General features: G+C 33.6%; 1 protein-coding gene across 12 annotated transcripts in view; it reads right to left on the bottom strand.

Moving 5' to 3' along the window:
• Positions 1-507: 507 nt before the first annotated feature.
• Positions 508-26,853, bottom strand: part of PRPF40A (pre-mRNA processing factor 40 homolog A) — a 54,533-nt gene continuing 28,187 nt past the window's right edge. For 6 of the 12 annotated variants that reach the window (XM_070579807.1, XM_070579808.1, XM_070579806.1 and 3 more), the window contains 21 exons: positions 23,347-23,457; positions 21,757-21,877; positions 21,477-21,530; positions 19,827-19,851; positions 18,764-19,138; positions 16,237-16,345; positions 15,636-15,700; positions 15,107-15,271; positions 14,147-14,255; positions 13,138-13,288; positions 12,197-12,330; positions 8,241-8,355; positions 7,980-8,083; positions 7,751-7,867; positions 7,295-7,432; positions 6,852-6,947; positions 4,661-4,747; positions 4,470-4,566; positions 4,322-4,383; positions 3,283-3,414; positions 508-1,555 (listed from right to left, as the gene is read on the bottom strand). In XM_070579807.1, the coding sequence (XP_070435908.1) occupies positions 1,463-1,555; positions 3,283-3,414; positions 4,322-4,383; positions 4,470-4,566; positions 4,661-4,747; positions 6,852-6,947; positions 7,295-7,432; positions 7,751-7,867; positions 7,980-8,083; positions 8,241-8,355; positions 12,197-12,330; positions 13,138-13,288; positions 14,147-14,255; positions 15,107-15,271; positions 15,636-15,700; positions 16,237-16,345; positions 18,764-19,138; positions 19,827-19,851; positions 21,477-21,530; positions 21,757-21,877; positions 23,347-23,457 (2,460 nt within the window). In that variant the 3' untranslated portion in view covers positions 508-1,462. The remainder of the gene's footprint in view (positions 1,556-3,282; positions 3,415-4,321; positions 4,384-4,469; positions 4,567-4,660; positions 4,748-6,851; positions 6,948-7,294; positions 7,433-7,750; positions 7,868-7,979; positions 8,084-8,240; positions 8,356-12,196; positions 12,331-13,137; positions 13,289-14,146; positions 14,256-15,106; positions 15,272-15,635; positions 15,701-16,236; positions 16,346-18,763; positions 19,139-19,826; positions 19,852-21,476; positions 21,531-21,756; positions 21,878-23,346; positions 23,458-26,853) is intronic. The other 6 variants (XM_008529592.2, XM_008529596.2, XM_008529595.2 and 3 more) reach the window with 3 other exon arrangements.

The following is a 26,853-nucleotide window of genomic DNA, read 5'->3' on the forward strand; positions in this document are numbered from 1 at the left end:
GCTACATTTAATTGAAATACAGGGAGCAGGGATGAGAAAGAGTCGTCCTGGTCAGTCCCACTTTCAAATTAATCAGGATAGGGAAGGAAAAATAAAATGAACTTTCTGTTCTTCTAAATCCCAACTTGAAATGAGATCGCTCAAAGTGTCCAAAATAAAAAAAAATGCATAATACCAAAGACTATATGCTAAAATTTACTTTAAAAAATCTCCTGCATTGAAGAAAAAATAGTATAAATTACGTTACCAACTTTCAAAAGTTAGCATATCAGGAGTATTCTAGCTTCAAATCATTGCCTCTCTAAAGAATTCTGTAGGAAATTCATAGATCAAAAACGAATATAGGGGCCTCAAATGCACTGATTCATAATATTCTTAAATATTCAAAAAGGAAAATAACCTAGCTATGTGGGTAAGATGAAGCAAAATTCCAGGGACTTAGTATCTTTAAGTGGTTGTACAATTTTTTTTAGAGCTGAGCAGTTTAAGTAGAAATAAATACTAGTACACGCTAGAAGAGAAGGTTTAATAATTGATAAAAATGTACAAAAATATTCAAATCAGAAATGCTTTAGAATGTGTACCACGAAGTCAATACTTCTCAGTGAGTAGGGAAGGTAAAAGACTTCCTCAATGAAAAAAAAAGCAAGAGAAAGATCGAATTTTTTTTTAAAAAAAGACAACTGTTAAAGAAAATGTTTAAAGTCAACATTGATTTTTGTTTTAGACAAGGATATTGCAACTATCACTTAACGTTTGGTGGCACATTCTTTAGTAGGTCCTTAAGGCAATATATTTAAACTAATTTACAATTTGATTTGATGTTAACTTTTTAAACATCACCTCAAAATAATGCCCTCACAATAGCCTTTTTAAAATGTAATCGGATGTTTCATAAAAAATAATGGTGGCTTTATTATAGTAGTGCTTATTAACACCACTATAGTTAAGGGTCTACCAGGTTTCCATTAAGAACACCTATTTCTGAGTTCACCATAAAAGATCATATCGGCTTTAACCAGTTGGGTAGTGCACAAAAAACCAGTTTTATCAGTTGCTGGTGCTTTGTTTTGTACTACTAGGTATCAAAAAAATTTTCATTATATCTTCAAAATCCAACTTCTATAAAGTAAATCAAATCATCTCATGACTTAGACTTTAGAACAAAGTAGAGACATCTGCAGTTATCAGTAAATTGCCACCTTTAATCCATCCTGCAGTGCCCTCTGAAAGGGTCACAGAAAGACAGTTATGACCGTATGAAAATATGATTCTTGATACAGAATCAAAAGTTATTTTCAATTTCCTTTGCTTTTATAAAGTCCACAATAACAATACTTAAATGCACTTTTTTTTTTCTGTGATATAATTAAAACCCAGTGTTATTTCAATTGAACTTAAAATAGAGTCCCTGGTCTGAATTAGACTTTAAATCATACTGTAAACATATATTTGGTATAATTTATTGATCATCATCCAGTTGCTCCAAAAGGGTCCTTCTGCGCTTTTCCAATTCTCCTTCACTCAGTTCACTGCCAGAAGTATCCCAATTACCCTGAAAAGACATTGAATACAATTATATTTGATGTCAAAAGGTTACATAGTAATGAACCTTTGAAAAATGATCCAAAATCTATATTGATTCTCATCCACAGAAACAAGCACATCACAGGGTTTAAAGACTGACCTCTTTCCCAAAAGCCTATCAATGTGTTGCTAACTAAGGACTCCTTGGTTATATTAGGGGAGACACTTAACTCAGAAGGAGGTTTTTACATGGTGCTACTTTCACTTTACATTAATATGTAAATCAGGGAGAACGGTTCATTCCAGTTTCTTTTCCTTCCTCTTACACAACTGAATATAAAACCTCTTGTTTCCATTTAATGGAAGCTGGGTATTCATTTCCCAGGCACTATCTCCTTGCTGATTTTGCACAGATTCTAGGTTGTCCTCTTAAGTGTTTCGTATTACAGAAAAGCATTATGCTTTAAGCATACTGTTGTGCCCAGATAAACAAACATTTAAGGTTTATGAAAAGGACAAGACTTATGCTGAAAAAAAAAACCCTCGAAAAATAAAAGTAATACTGCATTATCTATGAGAAACAACCTTTGAAAAATGGATAGCTCACCTAACCTCCCTCCCTTCAGAGATTTCATTTAACCTACTGTAAGGAAGAAACTGCTAAGCTGCTAATAAGTATAGAGAAAATATTCATTCTTCACCATGGATGTGCATCAGACTCACCAGTGCAGTTTTAAAAAAAAGCTATACCAACTGAATCAGAATATCCAAATGGAGCATCAGGGCTTATCTACACAGTTTAAACTCTCCACTGGTGATTCAGAGGCATTACCCTTGCTAAGCCCACAGCATTTGTGGAAGGAATGGCAAGGCTAAGGCAGCTAGGGTTATTGTGTTCTGTCATTCATAAATATACACACACACACACACACACACACACACACACACACACACACGTATATGGGAATCTAAGAACTAATTATGTAATTTGATATTAAAATATTAACTTTGGCTTGTAGTATCTACCTATTTGTCCTCACTTCTTCCCCTCAATGCTCATTTCTAATGCTACTTTTTTTTTGGTGAGGAAGACTGTTCTGGAGCTAAGATCCATGCCAATCTTGCCAATCTTCTTTTTGCTTGAGGAAGAGTATCCCTGAGCTAACATCTATGCCAATCTTCCTCTATTTTTTTCTACGTAGGATGCTGCCACAGCATGGTTTGATGAGCAGTGTATAGGTCCACGCCTGGGATCCAAACCCAGGAACCCTGGGCCGCTGAAGCAGAGTGCGTGAACTTAACCACTACACCACCGGGCAGGCCCTGGAATGCTTCCTTTTGAAACTGGATTTAGTAACCATGACAACTGTGGACATCTAGAGGGAGAATTCCTGATTTGAGTCTCCTAAATGTTATATTCCTTAAAAAATTAGGTAGAAAATGTCTAGTGGCACTTCTTAGTGAGAATGTACAAAGCAGAAGACCATATCTTTTCTTAGTGGGTTAAAACAATAGTTACGGAATGCTGTTATTTTTTTAAGGAATATAAAATTTAGGACACTCAAATCGGGTCATTCATGACCACATAAGTTAAAAAACTATTTTGTGTGAAAGGTAGTTAACTGAATTTTCACTGTGTTCTTCAATGGCAGCAGACCTGAAAAAGGTCTATTCTTTAAACACCATCATAGTTTAACCACAGTATCTATTCTTGTATTTTGAAAATACAGGTATGACAGAATTCTAAATACTTACAGAATCCTTTCCAGTCTTTTTCTTAGGTGATTTGTGTTTTGATTCTGATCTTTGTCTAGTTCTGTCTTTTTCACTTTCCCGGTCTTTTTCTTTTTTATCCTTCTCCCGTTCAGCATCTGACTCCGGAGAGTCCTGTATAAATAAAAAATGTTAGGATTTTGATGAAGACACCATTCTACTTTTAAAAATCCTATATAACTAATATTTAAGACCATTCACATAAAACAGGGTATGTGATCTCAGAGTGGTGAAATGTGAATTGTTAACATCAAGGATTCTTAACATTTCCAAGATTCATGGGAGGGAGATGGTCTTTCCTACAGGAAAGATGACATTCTAATAGGGTAACATGCCACTAAAAGAGCTTCATTAAATTAGGGACAAAGGTACACTTAAGATTGGATTATATCTATTATGTAAATATAGATAGATACTACATTTTCCACCAACCAAGTAAGATACTGATTTATGTGGATATGTATAATAGGATGCTGAGATCAGCTTAATCACATATTACGTTGACAGCTGTATAATAAAATTCTTTCCTCAAAATTGCTACCAAGAAGCAGGAATTACCTAAAATGTAATGCCTGTGCCTAAATAAAGTCCTTTATTAGATATGCACAAATCCAAGTGAGTAGCATGAAAAAGTCTCATTCAACATGTTTGTGGTGACACCCAGGCCCTTACATTTTGAAAAATCTCCTTAGGTGTTATCTTGATGTGTACCTAAGATTAAGAACTAAGAGTGGAGGAGGGAGTTGTTTAAACATTTAAACTTTTAGTTCTCAAAAACAGTTATATAAGATTACTTTAAAAAAAAAAAAAAAAAAAGGAAATCTTTTTTTTTTTTTTTTAAACTTCACCAAAAGATTTCAATGGAAGATTAAGGTGAAGAACAACTATAAAACTCCTGAGTTTAGGTGCCCATCTGAACTGTGCTGGACTACACAGGACTAGATAGGAAAAGCTTCTACTGCCACTGAGGAAGTTGAGGGCAGAAGCCTAAAAACAGGGTAAAAAGTATAAGCTTGCTTACAGATTTATGTCTCCTCTTCTTGCTTTTCTTCTTATGTTTTTTTGACTTCTTATAGCTTCTCTCTATGTAGCATGAAAAGAAACAAAGCGTCAGAATGTGAGGATATCCAAGTGTCAATGATTTTAATCAAGTTAAAAGATAGGCTTACCAGACTCAGCACTAGAAGAATGTTCTGAAGCAGATCGGGACTCTGATCGCTGCCTTTTTTTCTTTGAATGGCTGTCGTCATCATCTGAATCTGACCCCTAAAACAACAGAAATAATTTCATTCACAATGATGCTAACAAACATATGTTACACCTCAATACACCTATGATGCCATCCAATAAACTTCCTTACCGATCGAGAGCGGGAACGTTTCCTGTGATGTTTTTTAGATTTTTTAGAATGTTTCTTGTTCTTTGAATGATGATGTTGACATTCGTGCTACAAGGGCAAAGGAAAAAATTTCAAAAGTTCGCATTTACTTTAAACAGCAGATCATAATTTTTAAAAGCTATACAAATAATTTCTTAAAGTAAAATTCCATTCATTTTGCATATTTAGGATGTACTCCCTTGAAACTGTGCAAAGAATTAACATCTCTTAAAATGTTTTCTTCTGTTCCTTCTTAACCATCCTGTATCTCCTCATTTAGACTCTCAACAATGTAAAAATGTATTAATAAAAAAGTACTTTTTATAGAAATGATAATGATGTGTGCTAGTAGGGATACTGATAACTCTCCAGAAAGGTATAATCTGCACAACAGTCACACTGCTTTCAAAAACAGTGAAATACAATTACATTCAGACACAGTTTTTCCGATGAATCTGGCTTTGGCCAGTGAACTAGGCCCAGTAAGAAGATAAAGAGCTACCTTAGAGCCATCCTTGAACTAAGATAAACGAGGCTAGTCTCAGAATAAATGCAAAATCTACTCCTTTTTTTTTTTTTTTAATTCTCTTCCTAATCAAACTTAAGACACTGGAAGGCAATCTACCTCTAACCTCACATGAAATCAAAGAGGAAAAGCTGTCTCTGTGCATTTTAACTCTTTCATTAAAACAATTATCAGGCTGGTAGAAAAAGGTAAATGATGCAGAAAGCTCCTTAGCCCTAACACAGCTACGGTTCTGAAAATAAATTCTGATTCAGTTTACTTAGTGGAAATGGAAAATCTGGCTCAGAAGGACTCTCATTCTTTATGTCACTAAATGCTAACTCTTTTTCTATTTCAAGGCCCAAGACTATTGGGATTCAAAACCTACTCTAATGTGTTCAGCCCTTCCCTATGCTACCATCTTAAGCTCCACTTCTAACTTGACCACTTTACCCCCAGTAGAGATCGTGAAAGAATCTTGTTGGAGATTCTTGAATTGAGGGAAAATGTTAAACACTAACTAGAGCAGAGCTTCTCAAAATTAAATACACACTCTACTGCCCGAGAATCTTGTTAAAATGATGATTCTGATGCAGGACGTTTGTCGGCAGGGCCTGAGGTTCTGCGTTTCTAACATGTTCCCAGGTAATGCAGATGTTGCTGGTCTAAAACACACTTTGAGTAGAAAAGATCTTAGAGGCCAACAGGACTAGATCCAGAGGCAGCTGGGAAACGAAATAGGGTACACGTAGGTATATATTAACAGAGCAAACTGCTGTCAACAATGATATTCATCAAGAACAGTAAATCCAATGAAAGCATCAACGGTCAATTAAGTGACCTGCTATGCCCAATGACCATGCAACACTATATTAAGTATAAGTATGTGCCAGCTTTTAGCTGGTTTTAACGTATCAGTTCATCTATAACTGGAATGGAAGTACAGCATACTTGTTAAAAGCGTGAACCTTAGAGTCAAACAGCCTTGGTTTGCAAAGTACTTTATTTCTCTTTGCCTCAGTTTGCTCATCTGTAACTGCACAGCGTTGTTGTAAGGATTAAGTTCACATGTGTAATATTTGTAAAACAATTAGAACAGTGCCTGGCCCAAATATTAGTAATCAATAATTACTGGTCAATTTAGCATATTCACCACTTACAACAAATGTCTACCTGAAATCTTTATCAAAATACCCTTATTCAGCTAATGGAGTAATTTGTAATTTTATCATTACTTGTTTTAACAAAAATTTACTACTTACTCTATTATTTTTCAGAACCCCCCTGAGCTTTCAATACATCTAATGTAGTGTAATATTTGAAACATGTGCTTAAAACCTGTTTTCTATCTACTTTACAGGATTTTAAGTTTTCTTTAGGTTTACTAGTTAGTCCATGTGGCTGTTAAATTGCTGCATATCTAAAACACCGTAAAAATATGTAACAAATTATGAACAGTCTCCACAAACAAATCTTTATGTTCCCATACAAGCTTAGTTTGTTTCACTTAAGAGCAGTTTCTATAGAAAAATTAATTCCCTAACCATCCCAGGTAACTACATTTGTATAAAAGCAGTGTAATTTAAGAAACATACTTTGATCATTCTAAATTCTCCAAATTTTGTTTATATTTTATATTTCTACCAGTTATGAGAATACTAAAATTACCTCAAGCACATGCATAAAATCTTTAAATATTCGTTTTCTTTCAGACTCCAGAGTTATGTCCTCAAACGCTGGCTCTTTTACAAATCTCTCCCGGATCTGAAAAATTCAGATATGGAATAAATTCATGAATACCAAGAGAAGTGTGCCAATATGACTAAAAGAAATCATAACAGCAAGTGAAAACTGTGACAGCCTCGTCCTCTCAAGTCTCTTGTTTCCTTTTCTCTAAAGTCCAAACCATTTTTAACAAATATTCCTAAACGCAGAGTCACAGCTGACTTTATACTTTTAATATATGTAATATCCTTTCAATATATGTAATATACTCTACAAATAACCTTAGCTTGTTTTTGTGGCTCTAAAATGGGAAAGGAATTAAAAATATTTTTATCTTCACTTGTAAAGGAAACAGTTCATTAGAAAAATTTTACAAGTATACATACATCTTCCCACACAGCATCCAATTCTATTGGAGGAGTAGCTTGTTTCAACATACTCTTAAATGCAGATTCTTTTCGCTTCATCTTCCGAGCCTCCTCTTTTTCTCTTTCACGTTCACGGGCTTCTGCCTTTTCTAGTAACTTTTAGAAAATCACATTTAATCAGTTATAATAGAACAATTATACTGTTAGCTGAAACAACTCATTATTCTTAAGTACTCTCCTATCATTTATAAATTAAGGGCCAATTTATAACACCAGTTAATTTGAGCAAAAAAAGCTTAACATCAGCCTATCATCTAAATACATTTTATCTTACCTGGAAAGACTGTCTACTAGTATGTAAAATCCTACTCATATTCCTGAATTTCAGTAGCCTACAACTTAAGTACTTTTGGCTGAATATATTAAAAACTGTACTATTAAACTAGTTGTTTATAATTAAAGATGATAACTTACACTATTGAAAGCCAACTTAATATTTCCAGCATCTAATGTGGTTGATCTTTTAGTTGAACTAATTATTGCCACAAAATCTTCAAAAGTGGTATTTACTTCAACTACAAATCCTTTATCCTAAAAAACAGAATTCTTGTTAATATTAATAACATAAATCAAAGGAGCACAGTATCAGTTTCTAAAATACACTATAGATTTAACAGTTAACAACAGTAAGTATACTACTTACCTTTAGAATGTCTTTTATTATTTTCTTCTCATCATGGTAACGTGCTTTAAGATCCTCAACATAAAACTTGAAAAGGTCAAGTGCAGTTGATCCTAATGAAAAAACTAAAGAAGTCAAAAGCTAGCTCTAACCAAAGAGCTGCAATTACTTTTTGTTTATAAAACAAAATAAAGCACCCCCCCATTCCCCAACATAACCACCTTCCCCTCTGGCCCATTCCAACTACTATCATAACTAAATTAGGAAAGAAAAGAATCTCACCCGGCTGACCAAGCATATTAGTGAATCTAATGTCAGAACTAATTGTTGGATACAATTCCATCCAAGACGACATAGAATGCAGTTGTCCATGTTCATGCAGTTCATCTAAAAATATCTGGGGGAAAAAAGAAAACTACATTATAACTTAAAAGTTTTTAAGGACATTAGAAATATTAGTCTAACATGAAAACACATGTTAAAAACATAGCAATATTTAAAACTCTTCTACCAATGTTATTCCAATATGTTTATGCGCAAAGAATATTTGCTCTTTGATGAAAGCAAAATCTGCTGTTAGGCAAAAAAGTATTTTGTACTTCAGAGAAAAGGACCTTTGAAAAACTTTATTAATCTTTCCAGGCTTCAGTTTACTGTCCCTTAAGATGGAACATCATTTCCAGTTTAAAAAAAATATATAAAGGTAAAAGTTAAAACACTGGATATTATCTATCTCAAATGATGAGGCTAAAGAATGTGTACGTTTCCTGTAAAATATGTGTTCTGGGTGTTTTTATTTTTTATTTAATTTTCTTAACAAATGTGGACCTCTAAAAGAATATATAATTTTACCAAAGTGAGATGTAATAGGAATCTGGGGAAACTAGGACTAAACCCCATATCTGATTTCAAAACTTCTTTCCTTTCTTTCCTATCACTATTATACCTTAAGTCTAAATATTTATATGCTTATTCCAATTTCTCTTTTTTTAATCTCTTTTTACTACTTTGACTTTTAGGGCAACATATTGGGACATAAACACTCAGCAATTTTCACATTTCCTACTTCCCCAAATTCTTAGGGAGTTTAGTGCTACAAAAAAAATCCCTAAAGAACTATGGCCCAAAATGCTGCTCTTAGAATTTCTATACCTACACCATTCAATATGGTAGCCACTAGTCAAATGTAGCTTCTAAGTACATGCAATGTGGCTGGCTAGTATGAAGCTGTCATCAGTATATAACACACAATAGATTTTAAAAACTTATTACAAAAAAATATTAATTTTTAAAAACACTGCATGTAAAAATAATATTTAGATATATTGAGTGAATAAAAAATTACTAAAATTAGTAAGAAATTAAAATCATGTATGTGGCATACAAATTTTTATTGGATTGTATTGTCCTGAATAACACCAGACACCTGTAACTCCACATCTCTTCAAATAATAAGCATGTCCATACAGTCTTATATTTCCAAAATTCTTTTCTAAAACTTAGTATTTATCCTTCTGCCCCTACCTTTCAACATACATGGATTCCTATCTTAACCCACCCCTGCTCTGTGATCACCAGGTTCCTCACTTTCTTCCTCTTTCCAGTCCCTAAAAGAGCTTAGAAACCATCTTCAATAATGCTCTCCAGAATCTTAGAATCTACTCCACTCTATCATATCTGTTTTGCTAGCATTTGTGTTTCACTTCCAGGTTGCTAAGATCTGATAAAGTCATAGAATTTTGAGATTGAATCAATTTCAATAGTGAATCCCAAACCTGAGTAAAAATCAGAATCACCTGAGATTAAAAAAAAACAAAGGATTGAAATCCAGATATTTGTAATTTTACTTTTTTTTTAAAGATTTTTTTAATTTTTTTTATTTCTTCCTTTTTCTCCCCAAAGTCCCCCAGTACATAGTTGTATATTCTTCGTTGTGGGTCCTTCTAGTTGTGGCATGTGGGATGCTGCCTCAGCGTGGCCTGACGAGCAGTGCCATGTCCGCGCCTAGGATTCGAACCAACGAAACACTGGGCTGCCTGCAGCGGAGCGCGTGAACTTAACCACTCGGCCACGGGGCCAGCCCCTTGTAATTTTACTTTTTAAAGATCACCAGATGACTCTGATGGAAATTCAGGTTTGAAAACTATTATGCTAAAATTGCACGGTTCTTACTCTCTTATTTACTAACCCTATCTTGGGGAAAGGGAGAGGAGCCTAGTCTTTTACATTATGGAAATGAAGCTGCTTCAAAGATTGCTGAGCTTGGTATTTCTCCCTCCCTTAGAGGAGAGGTTCCCAACCGTGGCACTAATGATCTTGGACCACTTAACTCTTTTTTTTGTGGGGGGTGCATTGGGGGCGTGGGAGTGGGGGGCGGGGCAGGGGGGGAGTTGTCCTGTGCATTGTAAGATTTTTTAGCAGCACCTCTGGCCTCTCCTCAACCAAATGTCAGTAGCACCTTTCCTTGCAAATCATGACCATCAACAATAAACAAAATTGATAGTTGAATACCACTCACTGCCTCAGAGCCAATTCAATAATATTTCTTTTCCTCATCTCCTTCTTTCTTTTTGTCTCCTTCTATTTACCTTTAAACTATTTGGTCACCCTAGCTTTCCCTACCATGCCAAAAGTAACTAAACACCTTAAATGCTACACCTAACCATATTTTTTCAGTCTCATCAAGATTCTTAACATTTTTTCTACTTTTGGTATGTTATTCTATCTCAGTGGTTCCTCAAAGAATCATTTGAAGGACAGGTAAAAACCAGATTATTGGGCTCCACCCCAGAATTTGATTCTTATTAGAAATGCAGATTTTCAGAACTCACCCCAGATCTACTGAATCAAATCTAGGGGTGAGGCTCAACAATATGTGGTTTTAACAATCCTCCGAACGATCGTTTGGGAAACCACTAAGATAAAGGACCCATCAAGAGTAGCAAATGTTAAGTTTTTATGCAATGAGGACTGAAATAACGCTATTGGCTATGGCATTTAAGATGGTTAGGGACCTTTGGCATGGTAAGGAGAGTGTTTTGTTTTTTTGTGTGTGTGAGGAAGATTGGCCCGGCGCTAACATCCATTGCCAATCTTCCTCTTTTTGCTTGAAGAAGATTGTTGCTGAGCTAACATCTATGCCAATCCTCCTCCATTTTATGTGAGATGCCGCCAGTGTGGCCTGATGAGTGGTGCTAGGTCCATGCCCAGGATCCAAACCTGTGAACCCCAGGCCACTGAAGCAGAGGGTGCAAACTTAACCACTATGCCACTCAGCTGGCCCCAAGAGAGTGTTTTTTAAAAGCTCTCTAAATGATTCTGATGCACACTAAGTTTTGAGAACCAGTGCCTTAGGGGATGGCAATGTGCTCTACCTTGGACCAACCAGCTGTTACTACTTCAAGAAATAAAACTCTTATTTAAGCCACTGTAACTTAGCATTTATCTTAATACGGTTTTTAATGGTGGAGCCTCTGTAATTAAGACTGCATAGATTTAAATTCTGGCTCCACTATTCAGTAGGTGATTTGGGCAAGTCACTTCACCTCTTCAGAGAGCCCATTTCCTTATCTACATAAACGGACATAACAAAAATAGTACCTACTCTTATAAGGCTGTCACAGAAATTGAGAGATTATAAATTTAAAATGTATAGCGGAAAGCAATCAATTAACACTAACTGCTATTATTATAATTACTATGGAAATGTGCAATCTGGTGAAATATAAAATGCAAAAATTCACTGCTCCAAGATATTCTCCATTACTCAGAGAATAAAAGTAATACTTGGAGGTGAAAATGAGCCACTAGCCTATACAGAAAATAGGTAATTTCAACGCTTGTGTATAATGTTTAAGAATTATGGCCCATCCCCAAACTATACCACAGCATTCCCTACAGTTCTCTAGAGCTTAAAAAATCAACTAGTACTAATGACTCATCACACATAGTTTAAGTCTTTCCTCATGCTATTCCTCTTTCCCAAGTGACACCGTATCTATCAGTGCTCACCTTAAATACCAAATCTGCTACAGCCTTCTATGTTCCCCCAGCCTAAAATGGCTGCTCTCCTTGAGTGGATTCATAGCTAATTGCAGAACTTGAGTCAAATGTGTACAGATTCTCCACAAAGCAGAAGTGAATGATCTGGGATCAGGTGTCTCAAAATTGTTTATATCCTTGTTCAAGCTCATTAACCATAATATAAAATTAAGGTAAAAAAGATATTTTCTTATTACCTGAAAAGATTCTCTATTTTTACGCTGTCGTCTCCTTTCTCTCAGCAAACTCTTCTGTTTTTCTTCTTCTTCCTCCTTTTCTAAAGCCCGAATGTGTTCTTCAAAGCAAATTAATGCATCTTCTTTATCCATGTCTAGTTTTTTTCAAAGAAAATTAGAATGTCAAATATCAGTAAGGAAAGCAGTTTAATTATTTACATTAACTCCCTACAAATTTCAACTTCACCTCTCCAAAATACTTGTATTTAAACTCAAATATGACTTGTAATCATCTAAATAAGAAACATTTAAGGAAAATTACAAGATCTCATTAAATATAAGATACCCTGAATAAGAGGATAAAACAAAGACCATGCACATGATACAATTAATGAAAATAAAATTATGACAAAATTTGTCTGCAGTATCTGAATTACCCAAGATTTTCAAAGTATAGAATTCTAGGCACTATCCCAAATCTACTGCAGCACGGCATTCAGAGGGATAATCAAGAAAGCTATAATTTAAAAAACAACTAGGTAGGTTAGAAAAAGACCAAAGTTGGGGAAGCTTAATGTAAGATAATGCTAAAATATTTTTTGCTTTTTGCAAATCTAAAGCCATTACCTCAAGAAGACAGTGTGAGTAAAATCTGGTACTTAATTAGGTTCTTACCAAGTCCTATAAATGGCAAAGGACAATTTCAAGTTTGACCTAGGATAAACATATTTCAAGGATTATCTGATAAGGCGAACTTTAGAGTTTTGGAAAAATATTATGTCCTGAATCAGAAAACTTAATTCAAAAGAAATATTCTTTTTGGAAACAAACAAAAACATTTTTTCAGAAAGGGGCAAACAATTTTGTAAAATTCACTTAGTGATCTCACAGAAAAAGTGAGAATTCTTTGCTGCTGGACAGCTTTTTAGAAATTGTTTCTCCCATTTAGCCATTATTCTTACTCTGTAGTTCCTCATCTTCTGCAAAAGTTGGATTATCCATCAGATACTGCTGGGCTTCAGACCAAGTAGTAGAGTATGTTACGTTAGCCATGTTGTCAAGGATGTTTTTTAAGGCTTCCCAATTTCTCTTTCGCAACTGCTTTGCTTGTTCCTAAATCAAAAGTATGAACACATGTTTTGAAGTTCAAAGAGAATATAATATTGAAGTGCAATTAGTGATGGTTTCTTTACATTCTAACTCACGACCAAATTTCAGATGTTACCTATTTACTTTAAATATCAACACTATTTACCTTTCCAGTGCTCTTGCCTAACTACTTGGTTTGGTACTTACCTTTAATTTCTTCACTTCTCCTCTAAAGCTGGAATCTGGAAACCAAGCCCCTCCCCAACGCCCCCACCTCCATAATCTCTCTTCCTATAACTATGCATTATATAGACACGGTGTAAAACTAAGGTTACTGGAGACAAATCACACAATGGGTAAATGCTAAGGTTGTCAACCACTTGCAGCTATGTTAAAATTCTTGTTATTAATATGTTTTTATAAATCTCTTGCAGACTGGATAATATACAACTTAGTGCATAATAAAATAGACATGAGCAAAATAAGTGTTTTAAAACACTATGCTACAAGTACATTCTAGTGGAAACAATTACACATTACTGCCCTTTTTGTAAAAGAATCATAAATAGATGCATATGAGCAAAACTACTGAGTACTTTTTAAACCTAATTAGCTAAAAAAGTATCTTTCAAAGTGGGCATAAAACAGCCAATTAATGATAATTCAAGTAACAGCTGGATAAATCTGTACCTATTATATCCACATCAATACTTACTGTAGGAGCTAACCACTTTTAAACCTAACTTCTAATAACCAGATCTGTGCCACATAAACTGGATAAACTAACCAACAGAAACGGACATGTTATAAGGTAACTCCTAATGAGAATGAAGAAACGTCTTGTTTTATCTATAAATACCAATAACTACGACTGAATAATACCTTTTCTTTTTTTGAAAGAAAGAATAAAACATCTTCATAGATTTCAAGACGATCACGTTCCGATATTGCATTCCAGACTTCCATCTCTCCAAACATTTGCTCTGCTTTTCTATTTGTTAAAAAAATTAAATGTTACTCTATATTATACAATAAAAGTGAATTTGAAGCCATTTTAATTTTATACTAAATTTAAAACCACCAAATGAACAATTTTTCCACTCTTAAGTTCATAACTATTATAAAGGAAACTTTTTGCATAGTTAAGAAAAAGAAAACAACAGCTTAGGCCTCCATTTCTCCTTAAGAGATAGAGGAGATAATTCCAACTTAGCAATGTTTTGCAGTCAAGACTATCTCTATTCCTAGGGTAGCTACAGAGATTACGAAACTGCCCATGAACTAAATTATAGACTTCAAAAAGTTGTCAGAAATTTGGGTAAGACTGAAAATAGGACTACTTAAAGAAATAACGAAGAGTCCTTCACTAAGACTCTTCTGGAAGAGTGAGGAAAATCAAGAAAGCACACAGGGAAAATGAACTTAATAGCTTATTGGAAAAATGTTAATACTAATTACCCACAATTTTAAATAATAAAGCACTCTAAAAATGAAGAGTGCTATATAAATGCCAAGTTTTCAAAATGCTATACTTAATGAAAATACCTGTTTCTATTCCACAAATATCAAAAATTTCAATCCTTATATTAGCTAGACAGTAGTCAAGCTTTGACTACTAAATCTCTCTCCTTTTTGTTCTAGTCCCTAATTAATAACTCAATAAGTCTATAAGTTAAATTCCACATTTAATACTGATTTGTCTTGTACCTTATGAAACTGCTACAGTCACAACCATTTAGTTTTATTTAATAAGCATCTACTCTGGGTTAGTTACTGCACTTGGCAAAGTCTGACACAGTAACAGTGCGGTAAATATACACCATGCACCACTAAAAATCTTACTTGTATCTGGTTGTGGAAGTCATTTTCTCATGGTTTTCAAGAAAACGCTGAAAGGATTCCTTAGCCTCTTTGTATTTTGATCTTGCTTCTTCTTTTTCTTCTTTCTCTGTCTGGACTTTATAAGCATTAAAGGCCTGCTTTTTTTCACTCAACTTTGCTAAAGCACTAAACAATAGAAAAATACCATACAAGAGTAAATGAAGGCAGGATGATCAAATGTTAGTGCTTTGAAAAACAATACAATTGACTTCATTCACAAATTAAGAAAATTTCAGCCAGATATTAAAGATAAATGATTACAGAAAATAATTTCTACTTCAAAAATAATTCTAATTTCATCTGTAGCAGGGCGCTCAAATTATATCACAAACTTTTTGGCTTTTTTGGTTCACAGACATAAAACAACTCTATTATTATTCAAAATAACAGAAGACAATGGGAATGAAAAGTTATACTATTTAACAGTTTTGAATTTGCTAGGCTTGCTATGCTCAAAGTGAAAAGTAAATTAAAAAAATCACAGTATTACCTGTATCGTGGATCATTAATGATCATTTTCATAGCTTGCTCCCATGAAGCGTTGGATGGTACCCGCTGAAAATCATTTAATAAAAAAAATCAAAATTTCGCAAAAATATAGTTAAGTCATACAACACGAAACACAGTATAATACTCACTGCAAACATCAAGTACTTCCCTTTGCAGGAGTTTGAAAAAAGGTCTAAAAAAATAATTTCTTATTGAAGCAAAGCAAATCTGGGTAATATACCTATAGACTAAAAAGGAAACTTAAACTCAATTCAAACAGAGCACAAATACTTTTTCTTAAGACTACTGATTAAAAGATAAACAATTTTTATTAACAAAAAATCTTAAATACTTAGGTGGAATGTACTATGTAGTACCTTGTACCCAACAGTTTTTTTGTGTTCAAAGTCAGTCTTAGAAAGTGTTCTTCAAAAAAAAAAAAGAGACATTTAGTTCATTTTCAGTTTATGAAATTAGTATTTTCAATAAAGGCTTCAAGGTACTGATTGCATTAAAGAGTAACTTAATTTACTAGACAATTATATATTTATATACAGTATATATTTACTTATATATTATATAAAAATCAGCAATATAAATACCTTTTCTTTCAATAATTCTTTAAATGCTTGCTTTGCCTCCTCCTTTGTATTCCAAGTGTACGTTTTCTTTGCTGGTTGGCTTTCCTCCTCTTCTTTTTTGGGAGTAAAACTAGAAAGAAATTTAAATGTTTTTTATAATTTAAGTAAACATTTGCTTCATTTAAAAAAATGCTTTATTATTTAAATGTTTGATGTTGAGCCAAAATTTGGTAATTTTAGAATAAACTGTCTCCTATATGAACCCTACACACTTACCTGAACATAGAACACTAAACTAAAACACTAGTTCCACTAGTCCACAACTTAACACTTTTAAATGGCTTATAAAACTTATTCAATGCCTTCCTTTTAGTGCCTTAATGATCGAGGATTTGGGTAAATGTGCATAAATATAAAAAAGATGTAGAGGGGCCAGCCCAGTGGCATAGTGGTTGGGTTCATGCACTGTGCTTTGGTGGCCTGGGGTTTGCAGGTTTGGATCCTGGGTGCGGACCTACATGTGGCTAATCAAACCACACTGCGGTGGTGTCCAACATACAGAGTGGAGGAGGACTAGCACAGATGTTGGCTGGACGACAATCTTCCTCAAGCAAAAAGAAGACTGGCAAGAGATGTTAGCTCAAGGCCAATCTTCCTCACCAAAAAAAAAAAAAAAAAAAAAAAGATGTAGAGATCAATCTAAATCAAGGTTGGCAAACTATAACCCATGGTCCAAATTGAGCCTGCTGTTTCTGTACACACAGCTTTACTGGAACACGGCCATGCTCATGAGTTTACAGATTGTTTATGGCTGACTGTGTGCTACACAGCAGAAGTAAGTCACTGTAACAGACTTTATGACCCATAAAACCAAAAGTATTTACTCATGGCAGTTTACAAAAAAGTTTGCCAAACAGTGATGTCAAACAAAAAAAAATCAACATATCCAAGATTTATCAACTGAACATGTTTGTGGGTCTTCATGAAATGAAAAACTTGTATAATACTGACATTTCTTCCTATATAAAAAGAAAAGAATGCAGAAAAAACAAAAACAAAAGAAACTAAGTCAAATCTAAGCAGAATTCTGGAGTACTCATTATGAATGCTGGAGTACATATTCACAAAAAAATAAAAATATATTCACACCCTCTGAATGAAGTAACCTTATTTTGGGAAATTTATTTAAAAATGTCAAAAATATTGTAAAGAGCCTGGTCAAAAATTAACAGTTGTAAATGGTCTGTATTACAGTAATTAAAACAATGTTATTCCAAAAGCTTAAATGTCTATCAGTAAAAGAACACTTAAATTTATATATATGTAAATAATAATTAATAGGCCATCACTCAAAATGATGATGTATCTCTATCGATGTGGAAGATGTCTCTTATATTTTTGAAATATGTCTGCACAAATTTTAAATAAATAGAAAAAAGGCAGAAGGATATAAGTAAAATACTAACTTTTTTAAACTTCTAAACACCAGAAAAAATTAAAGCTATTTCCCCTTTGGGAATATACATAAGAAAAATAAGCAAAAGAATATTTACAAAAAGGGGTAAGAAGATGGAAGTATGAGTGATCGTATCTGGATCTTGACATCATGGTTAACACTGTTAAAGTCTAAGAAATACAGCTCGAGGTTACTTTTTATAGCTGTATAAAGCATAGCCACATGAAATATTACTAGATCATAGAGACACAAGTACATGCTAACTGTAAAGTGACAGATGCAGCCATTTTGCCTTATTAAAAAGTTGTACCAATTTAATCTCACTAACAGTTTTCCTACACCCTAAGTGTTATCTTAATTTTTGTCTACTTGATTTTTCCATCTGTTTGTTCAACATCAAACTACAGCACTTCCTTGCAGTGCTGTGCTGAGCCACATTTGAGACTGAGGCAAAAGACAGAAAATCAGTAATACTAATCCTGTCTTTGCTTAAAATTTTGCTATTTTATCAATCATGGACTTTTTGCACTGATTTTAATATTGCATCATAATATATCTTGATTACTAAGGTTTTTAGTATCCCCTTAAATTTGTGCCTCATCCTAGTCCGAACTCTGCTTCGTAAAATTTCTGTGGATTAGTTTTGCAACAGTTTGATAGTAAGGTCCCACAAAATTCAGTCTCAAAAATGATACAATATCTAAAGGTTTATGTTTTGATTCTCAAAATTTTTTTTTTTTTAAAGATTGGCACCTGAGCTAACAACTATTGCCGATCTTTTTTTTTTTTTTCTGCTTTATCTCCCCAAATCCCCCAGGTACATAGTTGTATATCTTAGTTGCAGGTCCTTCTAGTTGTGGCATGTGGGACGCCGCCTCAACATGGCCTGATGAGTGGTGTCATGTCTGCGCCCAGGATCCAAACCAGTGAAAGCCTGGGCTGCCACAGCGGAGCACGTGAACTTAACCACTTGGCCACGGGGCTGGCCCCTCAAAAAATTTTTAAACACTTAACGGCCACTGACTAAACTGGCACTTTCTTGTATTAATGAAATCTGGTACTGATTTGCAGCAGACAAGATACTAAACTTACTCAGCTACAGTTTCCTGCTTAGATGTTTCTTCTCCCGTATTGCTGGATACTTCAACACTTGGATCCTGAACAGCAGGGGTACTAGTAAGTTGTGCTTGTTCTTCAGTTGAAATTGTTACTGTATTTTCATTATCTACAACAGTAGCAACAATTGAAGTAACTTCAGGCTCAGGAACAACTGGAACAGTTCCACCAACAGTATTAGAAGCAGAGGTGGAAGCACTGGCATTGGCTGCAGCGGCGGCTGCTGCGGCGGCGGCTGCTGCTGCAACAACAGCAGCTGCTGCTTCTGCAGCAGCCATGGTGCTCATTGTGGTCGGAATTTCTGTTGTAGGAACTGGGGCTGCTGAAGTTGTGGTGCACTCTTCTTGCTTACTATACATTTAAAAAAGAGAAAACTGGTCATTTCATTACTAATAATCAGGAAGCCAAACAAAGCTAGATTTTAAATACCATAAAACCAAATGAATAAGAGAAACTGTTAAAAGGCAAAAAAGGCAGTGCTGCCAAACTACTAAGCCATTCAAAAGAGTAAAACTACATAATGAAAGTGGATTACTTTGATTTAATTCAGCAAACATTCGTGATAATGTATGACAGGCACTCATGCAACACTCTGCATTTCCAAAAGTCCAATAATTGTCTTCATTTACACAATGTCCTATCAGATTGTATTATGCCATAAAATTTGACCTATATCATAAATTTCTGTCAGAACTTTAAATTGCACCCATTTTACCTTTTAAAAGGAAAATCTGAGTAAACGAAGATATATATAAATATATATTTCATCCATGCCCAAATTAACTCAAACCAAATTCTGGACTTTTCTATAACAAAGTCCTCTTAATTCTTAAAGGATACAGTCCAAATTCAAATAATCACTGTCTAGTAAAGCATTATTTGTATATCTTGAGTAAATATCCTCCTTCCTGCCCCAAATCCTCCAAGGTCATCAAACCATCAGGTCTAACATTAAATATTATTTATACAGAGTTAAAACAAGGGTGTTACAGTAACATTTACAAATTTGTAATATATAGTGATGTCTAAAACTGCTTACCTGCTTTCTTCAGCTTTGATCATTGCTATTAAAGAGAAAAAAGAAAAGTTACAATACTATATAGTTTTTAAACACAATCACTGAAAACAAACTTTAAAGGAGATAAAGAAAAGTTTCATACAATAAGATTTAATTTACCATCCTAAAAAAGAAAAAAAAAACCTCCACTTTTACTGAGCAAATGCTTGCTCCAAAGTTCCAGGGAAGCAATTAAAGAATGAAGACAAATTTAAATAATACCAATTTTTAGGACAGTTTCTCCCCACACTGCTACTTTCCCAAAGGCTGCTTGGGCTACTGCAAAAATTCCCTGAAAGTATCTGCATAGTTCTGGAATAAAATAGTATTTTCTCCAGGGATAAAACGATTTGTCTTTTTTTTAAGATACTAAATTCAAAACAGAATCAAACTCATGTTATGAAATTCCAGCACATATATACTAGCATTGAGAGGCAGATAGATACTTATGCACACCAACTATTTGTAGTAGGGTTATATCAGAAATGAGCTTGATATTTCTTACTAAACTGAGAATCTACCTATCTACAATATCATCATTAGCCAATGCTAGCATAGAAATTTAAATTGAGCTTTAATGATTTAGACTCATTATTTCAGTTTTCATTCTAGTTAAAGGAAATTTTTCTTAGGGACAACAAAAATATTTCATTTACTCAGCATTATTAGGGAATAAGGTGCTCCATGTAAGTGATGATATAAACTTAACTCTATGAAAATAATTTAAAAGCTTATCCCCCTTTAAAGGAAATCACTTGTGAAAATCTGTCTGGGATGGCTGACCCTTATATTATGTTTTAAAGGAGTCATCACTACTAAGATAAATTAACATATTTTTTGGAGAAAATGATGATATAAGCCAATGAGGTGACAAAGGAAAAGGTAAACAAATTTAAGACTGCAGGGCTTTTAAGAAATTTTTTTTCTCTCTTTCCTGTCAGTTGTTATTCCACATTGAAGACTACTTTATTAGGCCCATTCTCCTACAATCTGTTGCTTCTAACCTGATATAGTTTATGACACCAGATTTTATTAGAAGCGAGAGAAGAACTAAATTCTCAATTCTAACTCATAATCACTGCTATTTTAAGTCCTGGGTTTTATATTGAATAGTATATCTAGGTTTTCAGGGTATTCTGAATAGCTGAAGATGTTGAAAAATCTTCCCTTTGTAAGCGAGGCATGATATTTTGTTTACTTCAATTCTCCCATAACAAATATTTGCTATTTAGCAATGTTGTGCTAAAATAAAATCAGCATTCAATGTACAGTCTGACAATATATTGACAAAATTTAAACTAATAAGGATTCAAGGTTCTCTGCTATCTGCTAAATGGATTAAGTCACATATTCCATGTATGCACCAACACTCACAGCTCTATTTGGAAATATTGTACATGACGTCCTTGTTCAATTTCCCAATGGTAAATGTTGTTTTTTTTTTTTTTTTTAAAAATCAAAGTACAACTTTAAAAGGTATAAGCTCATTTATAATATAACCCTTAAATGAAAGGAATTCATTGAATTAGAGATTTCTCACTGCAGATTTATCCAATCATGGTTAGTGAACATTAGTGACATACTCTAAAAATGTTAAATAATGACAGAAAATGAATTATCAAAGCAGCTCACCATGCAGGTTTGATTTTGTAATAAGACTTCCAGCAACAATGGTATTCTGGTATCCTAGTTTCAGTGGAATCAAATCAAATAAAAATCTATTTAAAATCTATAGAACTGAGATCTAGAGCAACAAGAAAACTGTTACACCATGTAAAACGTTCTAATCATTTAATTTTTAAAAATAAGGTGTTTGTTTGAACAATCCTATTTATGAAGGATTAATTCTTTCAATGTGAATGACATAGATATGTAAAAAATTAACATTAAAAATTATTTTTTCCTGTTTTACCTTCAAGATCCTCAAGTTCTTTAGGTTTGGCCCAGCGAGATTCTTTTGTTTGAGAATTATAATAATAAGGTTTTCCAGAGTCAGATTTGTACTCCTTCCAGGGGCATTTAGACAAAAGTTGCTAAAGGGAAATAAAAACCTTCAGTTAAGAGTAATATAATTAGAATCACTCATCATTCATATCACCATTTTCACTAGGTATTATCAATCTATACAGTTCTAAAGCTTATGAGATGATGGTAATATAAGCTACCAATTATAAGATACGAAGTGATGTTAAATATATTATTTAATCTGTAATATAATATTGAAACATTTGTACAATTGTTCCAAATTCATATGGTTACTTAGAGAAAGTAATTTGTCTAAGGTAACTATCTAATAAGGGGAGGGGGCAAGACTCAAAACCAGGTCTTTCTGAATTTCAAATCTTACATGCTCTTGCCATTTATACTCCACCACAAGTAAAAAATCAGCATCTATATTTCAAAAACAAGACTTCTCAAATACTAATGTAAGTAGGAAAAACAAAAATTATGAAAAAGCAAAATCTGGTTTAGTCATGCTTAGATTTCAGTTTCTTGATAAATAATTTATTACAAACCTATGTGAATTACCGTACGTAAGAAACAATATAAGTATGATATATTTAAAACCTAATCTATAAAATCAGTTAGGGTGGTATGAGAATGCTATTGAAAATTCAAATCTAGACAGTGTCTTGGGCAAATATTTAATTGAAATAACTATGTCGGTACTGGGATAGACACAAAATTATAATATCTACAAACCTCCCCTGCCAAGTACTGCTGTGCATATTAGTGTGGTGGCCTGGAAAATACTTTTACCTCCTCAAATTCCTTAATTAACAGGGGAGGAAAAAAGATGCTGCCAACTGAGAAAAATCTTAAGCATAGTCTGAAATGCCAGATCAACTCTTACTTAGGACTCCAGATTTCCTAATTAAACCACAAGCAATATTGCTTACTCAGTATACTCCTTCAATCTGTCCTGTATATCTGGATATTTTGAATGGCAAAATTTGCAACATAAAATTAAACATACATACTTTTTGTGGGGCATTTTCCAAAGAGACAATTTCCCACTCGAAGAGAAGGAAGTATTTGTACATGTAATTTAAATTCATCTCCATTACCCCAACCCCATTGGAAATGTTTAGAAACTTAGTGGGAGACATTTGAAATCACCCAGGTTTGCTATAAAGAAGGAAACAATCTGAAATGTGAATTTACAAAATAAAGGGGAAGCAGAGAGATAGTCCTTTTTTTCTTCCAATTTATTCTTTAAATCACCCTTCTTAAATTGATGGCACCCAGCCAGGGTTCCTGAGCAGGGACAAAAATCAGTAAAATAAAATTAGTCTGTCAATAGAAAAGAATGAGTTTTATCTGTCTTTTGCTGATTCATGTGACTGTATTAACACTTTTCTCCTCTGAATGCCTTTGTAGCATCCTTTTCTGAGATATAAGCAGTACAATTTTTTTGGATAGTCCATTACCCATAAAATCCTAAAAAAAATATGTCCCAGTCTACTGAACAATCGCTAATTTCCAGCCCTCAAATTTTTACCTCAGCAGGTGTTTTAAGATCATCTGGTTTCTCCCAAGTAGACTGTTTTGTTTCAGTATTGTAGTAGTAAGTCCTTCCATCAGGTGATTTATGTTCAGTCCACATTGACTTCTAAAGAAAAAAAAATCACAAAAAGATTTAAATTATGTAACAGTGCCACTGACAGTGAATATCAGTATCATTAATTTCAAAGCAATATACAAAGAAATTAAAAGTCGGAAATGGGCATACATTTGACAGTTTAAGTCATTTAGAATAATTCATCATTATTCTATGAAGGTAATTGAAAAACAGAAAATTTTGAAGACACTTCAAAAGCAGCATGGACCAATTCAAGTTTTAGGATTTCTCTCTATTCTATAAAGTCTCAGAATTATAAGGATATGACTGCTCTCTTAATAACTAGTCTCTAACTTACGCACATAAGACAAACTTTCATCAACATAAAACCTATGCTTTGTGGATAAAAGAAAATATATGAATTAGATGCTAATATAGTATAGGTAGATTAATCATGAGCTCAACATCTCTAATCCAAAGAGTATTTATATCAAGTTAGGTAAAGTTTTAAATTAACATGGCAAAGATGAAGCTGTCAAAATTAGAAAGGATGGCTTTTGGATGACAATCAGAGTTTAACAATCAACAAGGTGAAACTTAATAGGAACAAAATGTGAATCTAAATTCCTCACCACAAGAAAGGTGAGACAAAGTTTTATGTGAAACTTGCTTGATATAGCATATTAAATCCACTCTTGGGGTCCAAAAGAACTACTAAGAGCCTACTAAAATGTGCTAGTAAAATTTCAAGCATCAACAGACATGATCTCTCAGATAAAGGTTGGTTAAGAGTTTTACAAGCTTACCATACATACATGCACGTGCACACACACACACAAAATAATAATAAAAGGGCTGGGAGGAAACTTCGGAAGGTGACAGATGTCTCTGGTCTTGGTGGTGGTGATAGTTTCACAGGTGTACACTTATTCCCAAATTCATCCAGTTGTACACATTAAATAGGTGCAGCTTTTGTATGTCAATCATACCTTAATGAAGTGGTTTTAAAAAAGCAGTTTTACAAGGAATCATGAATGAATGAATTACTGGATGAGATCAAACATACTAAGTTCAGTTCTGGGCACCAGATTTTTCAGATGGTAACAAACTAAAGTGTGCTTCAAAGAGTTACAGACATGACCTATACCACATTTCTTCAAATCTAAGATAAAACATTATTGTACATAACTCTAGAAAAGTAAAATCACTGTCAAACTATCTCATGCTTTTTACCACTCAGATTTCACATTAAACTTTTTGAAAAGATTTACTTTTACTGAGACATTGGTTTTATCACATATCACTTTTGTGAATACATATAAAGAAAAACAGACAAATGAAATGGTTAAGCTATTTTTTAAACTTCATATTGAGAACAGTTTTTGTATCTCAAAATTTTGCTGATGTCCACTATATTCCATACAATATCATCCTCTGTGGCATCAACAATGTCAGGAATGCAGCATTTCTTTAAAAGAAAAAACATAAAATAAAACCACCGGTATTGATTCTTAATTTTCTTCTGTACTTATTTAAAGCTCACCTACCTTTCTTTCTTCCTTATCAACTTTATTGAGTAACAGAGCAGACATACTTTTGATTCCTGCTTTGGGAATAGGGCTAAACACATGATCCACTGCTTTTCCTCTCTCTCATCATAATCATTTTACTCCTAGCTCATATAAGAGTGCTGTTCCATTATTTCTGGGATTTTCTTCCAAACTACTGACATTCGTTCTCCTGATGTTGGCACTTTTGCTGTTTCACTATGCACAACTAAGCCATAACTGCTGCCTGGAGAACGAAGATCATAAGACACTATGGATTATAGGATGCATCCCAATTTCAGACTTATTTAATGCTGAAAATAAATATGCTAATTGAAAACTAGCTAAATTAAGAAACATTCGCAAAACGTGGGGATGGAGGACAAGAAAAGATGACTTAAGGAGCACAGAAATCAATGTAACTTTAACAAAAAACGAGGTAAAATGATTATTTTCCCTAAATTCTAAGAGAATTAGAGTTAATGTGAAGAAATTATACCCATTAGAATTCAAAGAAAGCACTTGATAAAATTTGAGCTGTTTGATAACAAAATGATTGGCCCTTCCCATAGAAATCCATTAAGTCATCTGACACTACTATTTACACAATAGATTTCTGAATGATGTAGCGGGATAGTTAGATAATTCCAAAGGGTATTAAATTCTTTAACTTGCTTCTAGCACCTTGTATAGGATATGACAACTATAATCTCTCTGAAGCAAAATTAAATAGCTCTGGAAAATATTTAGCTTGCTGTCACTCATCTATTTATTATAACATATTCTAATCAAAAGGTGATGCAATTAGAGACATATATGGAAGATTTAAATGTAATGAGTAATGCTTTATATCATAAATTAAATGGCATTGAGTTTTCTATTTCTTTATTTTTAAAAAAATGAACTCAGTAGCATCTCAGAACTGCACTATCTAATGAAAAGTCTACTATAAGTTCCAAAATCACATTTAAACTTCTCAAGTCACATCTGCTAAAAGCATCAAGAGGAAGTTCACCAGAAATAAACTTATGAGATCACGGAATAAAAAAGAAGGGGCAATGTATACTTGACCAAGTAATGGGGAAAAAGAAGGGAAGTATACAAATCAGTAAAGCAATTTAGTAAACAGTAAGCAATTTAGTATTCACTATCTATTACTTTATTTGAGCCTTACAACTAACACTACAAAGCAGGTATGACCATTTTTCAAGTACGAAAACCAAGACTTAGGAGGTTTGCTAACTGGCTCATAGTGTTTCAGGAAATAAATGATAAAACTAGAACAATTAGTCATCTCTGTCCTAAAGATCACATTTTACCCACCCTGAATTAATGTTTCATGCTTGCTGTATTCAGGGACAGTCTAATTATCAATAAGGACAGATAAATTCCTGATTAACTACTAAATATTAAACCCTGTGCTAATTGCTTTGCATCAATTCTAAGTTAATTATTTTAATAACCCCATGAGGTAGTATTTATTATCTCCACTTTATAGAAGAGAAAACGGAGCATAAGAAAGTAACATGCCCAAGGTAACATAGGTGGCTAGTGAGTTCATTACAACATTGTCCTGGCTCAAACTAAGGTCCTATTAAGGAGGAAGGTTCCAACTCTTTGCATTGATAGAAATAATCATTCCAGACAGGAATATAAATTCTGCACTAATGTTTTAACTAATATACTAAATTCATTTATACAAGTCAATTCTCAAGTGAGAAAAATGATTTATTTGATAAAGTTTTTACTCCTTTTCCTTCAAAGTATCGAATGTGCAACTTGAAGTAAAACTGTAGTTTATCTTGCTTCTTGCCAAAACTAATAATTAGTATTTTAAAAGGAAAATTTAAAAACAAATGTATCTGAACGTTGAGTATAACACGAAAAATGGCATAAAACA

The sequence above is a fragment of the Equus przewalskii genome, chromosome 17, assembly GCF_037783145.1.
Source record: "Equus przewalskii isolate Varuska chromosome 17, EquPr2, whole genome shotgun sequence".
Lineage (NCBI taxonomy): Eukaryota > Metazoa > Chordata > Mammalia > Perissodactyla > Equidae > Equus > Equus przewalskii.